This window comes from Schistocerca gregaria, chromosome 3, assembly GCF_023897955.1.
Source record: "Schistocerca gregaria isolate iqSchGreg1 chromosome 3, iqSchGreg1.2, whole genome shotgun sequence".
NCBI lineage: Eukaryota > Metazoa > Arthropoda > Insecta > Orthoptera > Acrididae > Schistocerca > Schistocerca gregaria.
In genome coordinates, this window is record NC_064922.1 from 679,026,348 (window position 1) to 679,038,782 (window position 12,435).

Consider the following 12,435-nt stretch of genomic DNA (forward strand, 5'->3'; position numbering starts at 1 on the left):
CATCTTGCATGAAAACTGTCTCTCTCCTGTAAGGCGGGTACGACATGCTTAAGTAGCATATCGCGGTAATTCTGGCCAGTCACACTGCACGTCTTTGGTCCTTGAGCGCCAACCTGTTCATGGGCCATTGATTAACCAAACAGAGGAACTTCATGTACAGTGACTGGAGGTGAAGATCCCCATACTCGGCAATTCTGTGTGTTCACCTCACCCGACAGAGAAAAATGAGCTTCGCCTGCCCGTAGGATGGTCGAGGGCCAGCCTTTGCAACTTCAATCCATGCGAGAAAGTGGAGAGAGAAGTCACCACGTCGTTTGCGTTATGTGGTGCACGATATGGATCTTGTATGGATCCCATTTGAAAATGGTTCGAAGCACCTTCCATACAGAGCACCCATGGAGTGTTCAACTATCGTGACACAACACGCGCACTGCCTGACGATCTGAAATGGAGTGCAACTTTGACTGCCACAGCAACTGCAATTTCATCAACCACCTGTGGTGCAACCGGTCGTCGGCCTCTTACAGGAGCGACGCCCTGTTCTCCAATTGATTCGAACTTCTTCATTATGCTCTGTGCAGCAGGTGGAGAAAGAAGGCCTTTCCGTAATCCTTTCAGCTGGCGATATTGTCGAAGTTCAGCTGCAGGATTTCTGGTGTTTTGGTAACAGAGCTTCACCAATAATGCCCTGCTCCTTTGGTCCAAGCTCATGTTGACATGTCAACAAGTGCACTGCGGCTCGTCATGTGTGTGAGATTATGCACCATGATGACTGACCATCGGCGCCCGCTGGCCATAGTTGTAACTGGACGGTGGCGCTGTGGCGGATGGAAATCGTGCACCCGATACTCCGACATTAATGCTAGCAAGTTTGGTACTCACGGGGGAATTAGTTTCCGTGTCATCACGTATTACAAATAGAAAAATTAACTATAACTACCCGATATGCACAGAGTGACAGGCGATATCATTATTTTAGAACTGTAAACCCAGCCCGTACTCGTTTAAAATCTCAAGGAATTTGGCTATTTGTCTAGGGCATAAAAATTATGACTAATAGAAGATTGTGCGCTTGTACTTTACAATGTTTCTTTTTTTTATCAAATTGTGTTTTCCTTTTTATGCGAAGAAAACGAGTATTGGATTTACTTGATTAAACAGAATTCTAGGGCACATTCGATGTTACAGGTTTGTAACTCATTCTCGGCATGTCCAGTTTTTAGTATCGATTAAATGGCGAGCACAAGGACGCTATGAAGTCTTGACGTTCTGAACAGAGAAATTAGATGTGTTGTGTCCAGCGAAAATTCCATCCATTTATCGAATATTCTCCGCCGACCATTCCCAACATTTATTAAACATTCTGACAACGCGAACAGAGTGCCAGGCCTAGTGACGGATGTTGCAGGAGTCGTCACCATGTCCCGTTCGGACCTCGCAACCTGACACGTTTCAGTAACATCTGGTGTCGACGAGAAAGTACTTTGTTGGGATCTGAGCATAATGATCAACGATAGTCGGTGCTACCGCGTGCACGGTATGCTACCATCCCGAAAAAAAGTCTGCCTGCCAACGTAGTCCCAAAGCTGTAGGTTTTTAATACCTGAGAAAAATGATTCTAAGTTGATATGCAGACTTGGGGACGGTAGCACATTCTGCTAATGGGTGGTAGCAGCGACTGCCATGATGTATTGTGCATGCCGCTAAAATCGTAAACCCGCAATCGCTTTGTGATTACCGACCAGCGTTCTGTCTCCAGAGCTTGAGAAAATATTGTTCACGCTTAAATTAGTGAATACTTTGACACGTTGCTCAGAAAAATACGACGGCTGAATTTCTCAGATAGTGCGTAGAAGCAGTCTGAAAGCTACTTGAAATTCCGGTAGCGAAGTGTTGTCTGTAGGAATGAAACACCGACCTGGAAACGTGTTCTCTCAGGAACGCCACAAGGGTCAGTCTTGGGTGTATTTTTGTTTGCATTATATGTAGATGATATTTCATCAGTTTGGTGTGCCTGTGAAAATCATTTCTTTCCCGACGACCTCCAGCTGTTATCTGTCAGAGCTGGGGTGGCTGTGAATGATGATCTGTCTTCAGTGGTAATATGGGAAAAAGCTGGGGCTTAAACTAAATGCAAAAAAGTCGCAAGTAAGCTTAGTATCCCTCCCAGAAATTAACATCAGTTGCCGTTCGTTGAATTTGACGGCATCCCAATACCTAATTAGAAAGCTTTGAAGAACTTGGGTTTAACTGTAGATGAGCATCTAAATTGGGCTAAGGTTACTATTGCCATGTGCCGGAAGACTTTCACTCACCTCTATGCCCCCAAAACATTTCGGAGCATATTTCCACAGTATATGAAACGCAAACTCGTGCAGTCACTCACTCACTCATTCTACCGAACCTCCACTATTGTGATGTAATTCACGGTGCACGAGCAGTGAAAACACAAGACGGTTAGAGCTAACCATGAATCCTAGTACGCTTTACATCAGCAACATCCGTCGATATGACCACGTCAGTGCATCATACGGCCATTGAAGGTGGCTGCGGCCAGACAAGCTTCGGGGCCACCACACGCTACATCTTCTTTACCGACTCAGCACGAAAGCACCCCAGTACCTCGCTTCAGAGATTAACATCTTTCCTACCATCATAAGACAATCACAACGTCGCCTCTGTCTAGATCCCTAGTTGTGTATATTAAAAAAAACGAAAAAATTGTAAACTCTACCGCTGTCACTGTCCATCTCTGCAGTAAGTTCTCCCGCCCTGCTGCTTTTAAGAAAATTGTGAAGTACTTCCTTCTGTTACCCTCCTATATCGCTTCCGCAAAAATGATGTTGATGGCCTACTTTCTCTGTGCCTAATAGCAAAGCCAGTTCTCTTGTCTTCTTCCAGTCACGTTTTTCTCTCATTTCCTTTGTCTATAAGTCACAAGACGTTCTTTTGTCTTATAGTCTGTAAATCTGTGTTATCACATTCATCTTCTCTCCCTCTTCCATACCTTTCTCTATGCCCATTCCTGCTAGCAACCTTGACTGAAAACCTACCTTACTGTAATTTCTAATTATTTTTTTATCTGTTGTGTATCAATATAAACAGTGTGTATATTGTTTTATGAGGTAGACTGCAGCTTTTATTTATCTAAATTTAGAATAACGTGTTTATTGCAATACACTGAAGTCATGCAATAGCGATACTGCTAGCGATAGTACTGCGTACACAAGGTATAAAACGGCAGTGTATTGACGGAGCTGTCATTTGTACTCAGGTGATTCATGGGGAAAGGTTTCCGACATGATTATGGTCGCCCGGAGGGAAATAAAAGACTTTGAACGCGGAATGGGAGCTTGGGCTAGACGTATGGGACTATCCATTTCGTAAATCGTTGGGTAATTCAGTATTCCGTGATCCACAGTGTCAAGAGTGTGCCGAGAATACTATATCTCTGACATTACCTGCTCCCACGGACAACGCAGCGGCCGACGGCCTTCTGTTAATGATCGAGAACAGCGGCGTTGTCTAGTGTTGCCAGGGGTAACAGACAAGCAACACTGAATCAAATAACAGCAGAAACTAATGACGGGCATACGACGAACGATTCCTTGAGGACAGTGCGGTGAAATTTGGCGTTAAGGGGCTACACCAGTAGACGATCGATGCGAGTGCCTTTGCTAACAGCACGAATCATCTGCCACGCCTCTCCTGAGGTCGTGACCATATCGAGTGGACCCTAGGCGACTGGAAAACCGTGACCTGGTCAGATGAGCAGCGACTTCAGTTTCTAAGAGCTGATGGTAGCGTTCGAGTGTGGCACAGACCCCACGTACCCGTGGACACAAGTTGTCAACAAGACACTGTGCAGCTGATGGTGCCTCAAATCTTCAAATGTGTGTGAATTTCTAAGGGACCAAACTGCTAAGGTAATCGGTCCCTAAACATACATACTACTTGAACTAAATAAGACCTGGTAGTCAAGGGAAGGTAGGATTTGGTTATGATTGTGGACGGGGCTGTAATCATGTACATTTGGTTGTTCTTTACAGTTACACACAATTTATTTTACACTAGTAACTCCAGACTCAAGAATAAATAAAGTACCACACGTTATTAATGAAGGAATAAACGACTGTGTAAATAATAGTGTTTTCAGTGAGCTACAATTTAGCAAATCACCATTAAATACAGATACAACAGATAATGTTTTGAAAACAACCCACTGTAATCTGGGCAGAAGGCCTTACAAGCCAGGAATGGAAATAAATTAAGAATTGTTTAAAACTCTCTGCAACTTACAAATTACGGGTATTAATACATTAAAGGCAAGTCTCCACAAACACAGAAGAAGACATCAGACGCCAGGAATGACACTAAATAAGGTTTTAAGGCTCACTGCTAAAATACAAATACCAAATTAGAATTTTAAGGCAAATGATCACAATCACGACTGAAGGCTTCACATGCCAGGAACGGCAATAATATAAAAAATTTAGAAACCTGCTGCAAAACAGCAAATAGAATAGCAAAGGTTAATTAAAAACACAAGCAACTGGCCACCAAACGGTGAAATAAGATTATGGTAAACTTTGTAACACAAGAGGCCACAGACGGTGCTCCAGGAATCGACTTCTGATAAGGTCTGGCAACAAACACTTCCGCGAGCGAGTTATATTTACGTAGTTCTAAGTTCTAGGGGACTGATGACCTTAGAAGTTAAGCCCCATAATGCTCAGAGCCATTTAAACCCTTTTCTTTTTAGGGTGACACGGCGTTCGGACGGCCCGTCTGAGGGCAGACGGTTGTAGCTGTAATATATGTTATACATACTACAAGAATCTGAAAAATTCTTATGCAGCACAAGGGGACCAGAAATTGTAACGTTCTTACCATTCTTACGCCGCGGCATCATTGACAAAATGATGCCGTGACACATTTAACAGCTTTGGATGATGGTACATAACCATTACTAGGCTCCTCGTAACCTCCCTTAAAAGACTCAAAAGCACCTGCGATTATTCTGCTCTTCACAGTTCAATATACGTCTTCAATTAGGGTAACTGAGCGGCTTGTGGACGGTTAACTTTTCAGTTTCACACCTCGAAAGTTTCCAAGCTGTTCCTTCTCTTCGTTTGCAACGAAGTTTTAACATGTAAACGATTCTTCAAACAGTATTAGTAGATTACAGGAAGTAACGTTCTCAAAAAGCGGATGCAGCTTTTCTGAAACGGAAGTACATGAATTAATACGATTTCTGGGACTATATCAATTCTCGACCTGTAGCACCGTATCATACTGCTCATGTTTCTTTGCTAATATCGTATTTTCATAAATAATTTAGCAGCAAAAAATCTGTTGCTTCATAAAACGTGCCCTTGCAATCCTTTTAGTAGCACAAAGCCTGAGTTGCTAGGATAATAACACGGTTCGCTGTCTTTCCTCCATATTTATGTAACCATAATAGCATACCGACCCCCAGCAAACAATCTCATAAAAGCACCCCAAAGTGCTTTTACAGTATAATGGAACGTCAGAGAAGGACGAGTTCCCGGCCTATATCTCTCTCTGCCTGTGTGTATCTCATATCGTCTGAGTTTCACAGCTCCTTCTGCATGAGAAATTATCTCATTTTTACGCACTTACCGATCAATTGCAGTATGCATGTGTGTGTGTGTGTGTGTGTGTGTGTGTGTGTGTGTGTGTGTGTGTGTGTATGTGTGCGTGAGGGGAGAGAGAGACGGAGAGAGAGAGAGAGAGAGAGAGGGGGGGGGGGGAGATACGTAATGATAGGTGTGTTCCTTAGTCATAGGCTCTTTCCTGCAGCCTGTATTGTATGTTTGTACCACCACATTGTGCTCTTAAGTAACAAGTTCTTCTTCAGTTTGTACTGACCCGTTGCGCCATATAAGGTTACGTCGAAATTCAGTTACGCAGGGAATTACTTCTCACTGTTTCTTGAAAATTATTTTCAACTAATTTATGCCAAAAATCGGCAGAGCTTCTGCTAATAAAGAAGAACTGCATCATTTTAGAGAAGAAACGTATGACATATGCAGCTGAAGCAATTTTCTTTGTAGCTGAATCTGTTGTCTCTAAGTGCGATACGCTGCCGTTGTTTTTCTAGTGATGTAATCGATAATTCAACGATTCACTAGTAAACATTATTCTTTTACGTGGCCCAGTAGAAGATTATTGAAATCTGTGAAAATGAGCAAGTACACGAGATACAGTCTTAGACGAAAAAATTCACCATGAAGGAATTATCCGAATGGAATGAAAATCTGTAGATGTCATATACATGTACAAACAAATAAAACATTATAATTTCAGAAAATTTGGATGATTTATTCAAGAGAAACAGCTTCATAAATTCACCAAGTCAGGAATATCTTAGTCCACTTCTGGCCCTTATGCAGACAGTTATTGGGCTTGCTATTGATTGACAGAGTTGTTGGATGCACTCCTGAGGAATATCGTACCAAACGGTGTCCAACTGGCGCGTCAGATAATAAAAATCCCGATCTGGTCGGATGGCCCCGCCCACAATTCTCCAAACGTTATCAACTGGGGAGAGATCCGTTGACCTCGCAGTCCCAGGTAGGGTTTGGAAATCACGAAGACAAGCAGTAGAAACTCTGATCGCATGCGGACGGGCATTATGTTGCTTAAATGCAAGCCCAGGATGGTTTGCCATGAAGGACAACAAGACGAGGCGTAGAATATCGTCGACGTACCGCTGTGCTGTCGGGGAGTCGAGAATGACAACCAAAGGGAAACGAAATGGCGCCCCAGACCACCACTCCTGCTGGTCGGGCCGTACGGCGGGCAACAGTGAGGTTGGTATGCCACAGCTGTCCGGTGCGTTTGCAGAAACGTCCTAGGCCTGGAATTTCAATGACTAAATCGTTTTTATTCATGGGTCCCGCTTCGAAGTGAGCCCCTATGACCAGGTACACGATATCTATCGATTTCCGTAGCATTTCAGTAATTCTCTGGACGTGCGTTGTTTTGTTTTGCCTTAGAGTGTGTATTGATACCCTTCATAAATAAAAAAGTAAATAAATAAATGATTCGCTAATTATTAATCAGGAACTAAAGGAGACAGGTCTCGTGTAAGCTACAAAAGCTGTGGTTGTTGAGAGTATCAGCGTGAGCATTTCGCAAAGATTCACTGAAACAGTGGAAAGAAGCTATGAGGGATGATATAGTGAAGGTACCAATGTTTTACATCAGTAAAAAGACATGGCCTAGTTGAAATCTTTCGATATCACATGAAATATTGAGTGTGAGTTGCAGACAGGCACAACAAAAAGACGGTTACACATTCAGCTTTCGGCCAGAGCCTTCTTTTCGTTATCTGTGTCTGTAAGTCAACATGTCATCTTTACGATGAGTGGCAGTCTGTCCTTTTCCTTATATAGTTGACATTTCAGCCTGGAGTTTTCATTGTTTAAATACTGAATTTAATTGACGAACTGATAAAATATAAAAATGCAGTAGATGTGGAAGCTAAAGAGGAATGCGAACGTCTAGAAAATGTGACTGACAGAAGTGCAAAAATGGTTAAGCAGGAATGGCTAGAGAACAAGTGTAAAGATATAGAAGGATGTGTAATTAGGCGAAAAGATAAATGCCGTCTACAAGAAAATTAAGGATGCCTTTGAAGGAAAGAGAAACAGCTGCATGAACATCAAGAGGCCAGATGGAAAACCAGTACCAAATAACGAATGGAAAGCTGAAGTGAGGAAGGAATGTGTAACGTGTAGAGGGGCTACACAAGGAAAATGAACTTCAAAGCAACATATAAAGTGAAGTAGATGAAGATCTGACGAGAGATATGATACTCCGAGAAGAATTTGGCAGTGATCTGAAAGACCTAAGCCGAATCATGCCCCCCCCCCCCCCCCCCCCCCCGAATTGATGACATTTCCTGAGAACTCCTAGTATCCTTGAGAGAGACAGCCATGACATAACTATTCCACCTGGTGTGCAAGATACACGTGGTGAATCAGCTGCCCCTACCGATGTTTTATCCAACGCCACATGAGAGAACAGCGTTGCTGCCTGTTGACTGTGTGAAGCATATTGTCAAAATGTCACAAAGAGAGGGGTAAAATATACGAAGACATCTTAGACCGATTGTACAAATTTTGTTTATAAAACGAGTTTAGTACATTAACACGGCGGGTCATAAATTAACCTTTTTATTGGATTACATACCGGAAAATCGTTACTTCCATGCTTCCCGTTTTGAAATTTCCTGTTAATTACGTTATTTCCGATGGTGAAACATATTGTGTCAGGTAATGTTTCTGAACCAATTATGAAATATTAAATACTATAAACGGAATAAATCTTCAACGACAACCAAACGTTATAGCTACACCGCTAATTTCACAAACAAAGATTTGAGACACTTGGATAAGTATGGCATAAATAAGGTAAGTCTTGGTCCAAAATTATCGTGTAACTCATTGCCAATCCTCACTTATGTTTTTTATCGTATGATTTCGTTTTATAACAGTCGCCAAAGCCCTGAGAGTGAACTTATATCGATTATATGGCTGTCGCCTGTCTGCCTACTATTCCTGATACAGTTGCAGCGCGGGTTAATATAAAACATTAAGGGCAGCTGAATCACCCGAAATGAGACAGAGGAATTGCCCGCACAGACTGAAAGAAGAATGTAATAATTCCAGTTCAAAAGAAAGCAGGTGCTTACCGAATTACCGAACATTAGTCTAATACATTATGGTTGCAAAATACTGACACGAATTATTTACAGAATGATGGAAACACCGGTAGAATCCAGCCTCGGGGAAGATCATTCTAGGTTCCGTTTAGGAAAGGCAAACCTACTTTTATAGTTTTTGAAGAAACGTTTTTGACCGTGTTGACTGTAATGTCTTATTTGAAATTCTGATGGTAACTGAGGTAAAGTACAAGAAGTAAAATGTTAAATACAACTTGGACAGAAACCAGAGAGCAGTTATACGAATCGATGGACATGAAAAGGAAACAACGGCTAAGAAAGGCACGAGAAAGGTTTACAGCCTTTGCCTGATGTTTTTCACTCTGTACATCGAACAGCAAAGGAAGCCAAAGAGACGAGAGAATTAAAATTCAAGGAGAAGAAAGAAAAACTTTGAAATTTACCGATGTGGGTGCAATTCTGTCAGAGACAGCAAAATATTTGGAACTGCTGTTGAAGAGAATTGGTTCAAATGGCTCTGAGCACTATGGGACTTAACATCTGAGGTCATCAGTCCCCTAGACTTAGAACCTCTTAAACCTAACTAACCTAAGGACATCATACACATCCATGACCGAGGCAGGATTCGAACCTGCGACCGTAGCGGTCGCGCAGTTCCACACTGAAGGGCCTAGCACCTCTCGGCCACCACGCCAGTGCCTTAAAATGAGACTATAAGATAAACATCAACAAAAGCAAAACAAATGTCACGGAATGTGCTCGAATTAAATTACACGACGCTGAGGTAATTAGATTAGGAAATGAGACACTAAAAGCAGTGTATGGGTTTTGCTATATGTGCAGTAAAATAACAGATCTTTGCGCCGGCCGTGGTGGTCGAGCGGTTCTAGACGCTGCAGTCCGGAACCGTGCGACTGCTACGGTCGCAGGTTCTAATCCTGCCTCGGGCATGGATGTGTGTGATGTCCTTAGGTTAGTTAGGTTTAATTAGTTCTAAGTTGTAGAGGACTGATGACCTCAGAAGTTAAGTCCCACAGTGCTCAGAACCATTTGAACAGATAATTGCGGAAGTAGAGACGGTATAAAATGCAGACTAGCAATGGCAAGAAAAGCGTTTCTGAAGAAGAGAAACTGGTTATGATTTTCTCTGTTAGAAAAGCTTTTCCTAAGGCATTTGTCTGAAGCGTAGACTTTTACTGAAGCGAAACGTCGACGATAAGCAGTACAGCAAGAAGAGAAGAAAAGAGAAGCCTTTGAATTTGGTGCCACAGAATAATGGTGACTATTGTAAGAGTAGATCTGATGGAGAGGCACTCAGTATAATTGGGGAGAAAAGGAATCTGAGGCGTAACTTGACTAAAAGAAGGGATCAGTTGATAGAACACATTCTGTGTGTGCCCCGGGGGTTGGGGGGGGGGGGGAGGGGGAAATAAAAATTGTAGTGGGAAACCAAGAGACAAGTACAGCAAGCAGGTTCAAAACGATGTCAGTTGTAGTAGTTATTCAGAGAAGAAGATTCTTGCACAGAATAACGCCGTGAGAGATGCATGAAACCTGTCTTCAGACTAAAGACAGCAACAAAAAATTAATAATCTTTTTTCGTTTCATAACTATCTTCAAAAGACCAAATATAGTGCCCTATTACGTAATTTGGAGGTTTCCCGTTGTCAACATAGAACTAAAAAACTAAACTCCGTCCTAAGGGTAATAACCGACCGCCGTGTCGTCCTCAGCATATCGGCGTCACCAAATGCGGACATGGAGGGGCATGTGGTCAGTACACCGCTCTACCGGCCTTTTAATTTTCGTGAGCGGAGCCGCTACTTTTCAGTCAAGTATCTCCTCAATGTGCCTCACAGGCGCTAAGCTCACCCGACGTGCCACCAGCACTCAGCAGACCGGAGGTCACCCATCCAAATGGTGGCCAAGCCCAACAGCGCGTAACTTTGGTGACCTGACGGGAAACAGTGTTACCACTGCGACGAGGCCGTTACCAATCTCAACATAGACTGCAAAAAAATATTCTAGAGACGAAGTAATAGCATAGATGGTAATACATAATTTTTATTGTATTTTTTACGTATCCTCCAAGCGTAGATTTACTTGGACCATTTTTTTCTGGATGGCAGTTCTCATAAACTTTGATGTGCTTTAGTCTGAACCGAGAAATAGAGAGGCACAAGCGACGGCAGTATGAGTGCGACACAGTTCAGTTTCGGACTCTCTCGTTGGGGTAGAGCTGGGGCTCGCGCCGGGGAATAGGGGAACAGGTGTAAGGGGCAGGAATTGATGCAGGATGCGCACCAGGTGGGGATTTTCTTGATGGCACTCACGAGAGTGTAATAGTGTAGGCCTACTCGGAAACTCATAACACATAGATAAAGTTAGCCCCACAATAACAACGAAAATAACTACAATTATAGATATATAAGTAGTAAGCTGACGATCTATCGGCGTATGCTCGAAACACACGGAGTTTTAAAAAGTTAACTGGCCTGTAAGTGTGACTTGTCATGTTCTTCAATACTTTCGTGCTGTATGTGAATTTCGTCTGTCGTTTGTCAATATCCCCACGTATCACTGAATGATGGAAGCGCAACAGTTGCAGTGCAATATCGAAGTTTACATCGAGATTATCAATCCTTTAACGTAATAACAAGCGTATTTTAGTGCCGAGCAACCAGTGGAGAGTAACTATTACTTTCCTCACAGTAAGTTTCCTGCGAGTAACTAAGCTTATGTAACCTTTGATTCGCTGATCTGTTTCAGGTGACAATAGCCACGGACCTGGGCAAACTGGTGACCAGAATACAGCAGGAGCGCTCAGAAGTGGCCTTCTACATCTTCACCAACGGCAGCACACTCAGGTGAGCATGCTTGCATTGTTGGGAACTAGTAGAGTCTCCGAAACGGAACTTGTCTTTGACTCTAAGCGCGCGCTCTGCCATACAGTGAGTGGGCGACTTACGTGCAGGCGCTAGCCTCCGGGTGACACAGATGCTTCGTAAATCATAGCCAGCTTACTACCTCCCCCAGACATGAGTCTGACTTTCAGATTATGCCATTAGTATGTGAGTGTTCTTGATATGTAAGACACAGCAAAATTTGCAATATACAGCGTAAACGGACCACTATCGACCCATGATCATAACACGACACCTAATTATCGTAGAGCTCTTGGAATTAATTTTATTATTTCATTTTAAAAACGGAACGCCAGTCGTATCTTCGATAGTGTCAACGAAGTAGCGATATGTAGGCATACCGTACGAGACTTTTCTGTAATAGATATGACTTGAGAAATCAAAAGGGGTTAAAATTCAGTGTCTTCGGCTATAGTTACTGATCTGCTTAGGATAATGATCGTTCTTGTTATCAGTAGATTAGCAGAACACCCGTGGTCTATGGGGCGCAGTCGGCATTTAGCGTGACAAGACTCGAACGCGCTCCGGACTTGTTTGTTTATTCGCTGCGCGAGGAACTGCGTTTCGTTGTTGTGACTTAGAGCTCTCACTACATGTGGCATTCTCTTACCGCCAGGCGATGATGAAGCTTACGTTCAATGATTCCCTCGCGCGTCCAAAGGCTTATGAAATGGAACGATTTTTGAGACGCGGCTTGCATGTCGATCCCCAAGAGCTGATAGGCATACATCTGTCTATCACTTCCAATACAATCTATCTCAAGATGAAGAACGAAGAGGCATGTGACAAGCTAGTCCG

At 42.9% G+C, this 12,435-nt stretch overlaps 1 protein-coding gene across 1 annotated transcript in view; it reads left to right on the forward strand.

Moving 5' to 3' along the window:
* The window catches only part of LOC126354404 (uncharacterized), a 356,054-nt gene that overhangs the window by 75,948 nt on the left and 267,671 nt on the right, over window positions 1-12,435 (forward strand). The window contains exon 2 of the mRNA XM_050004016.1: window positions 11,483-11,580. Within this exon, the coding sequence (XP_049859973.1) occupies window positions 11,483-11,580 (98 nt within the window). The remainder of the gene's footprint in view (window positions 1-11,482; window positions 11,581-12,435) is intronic.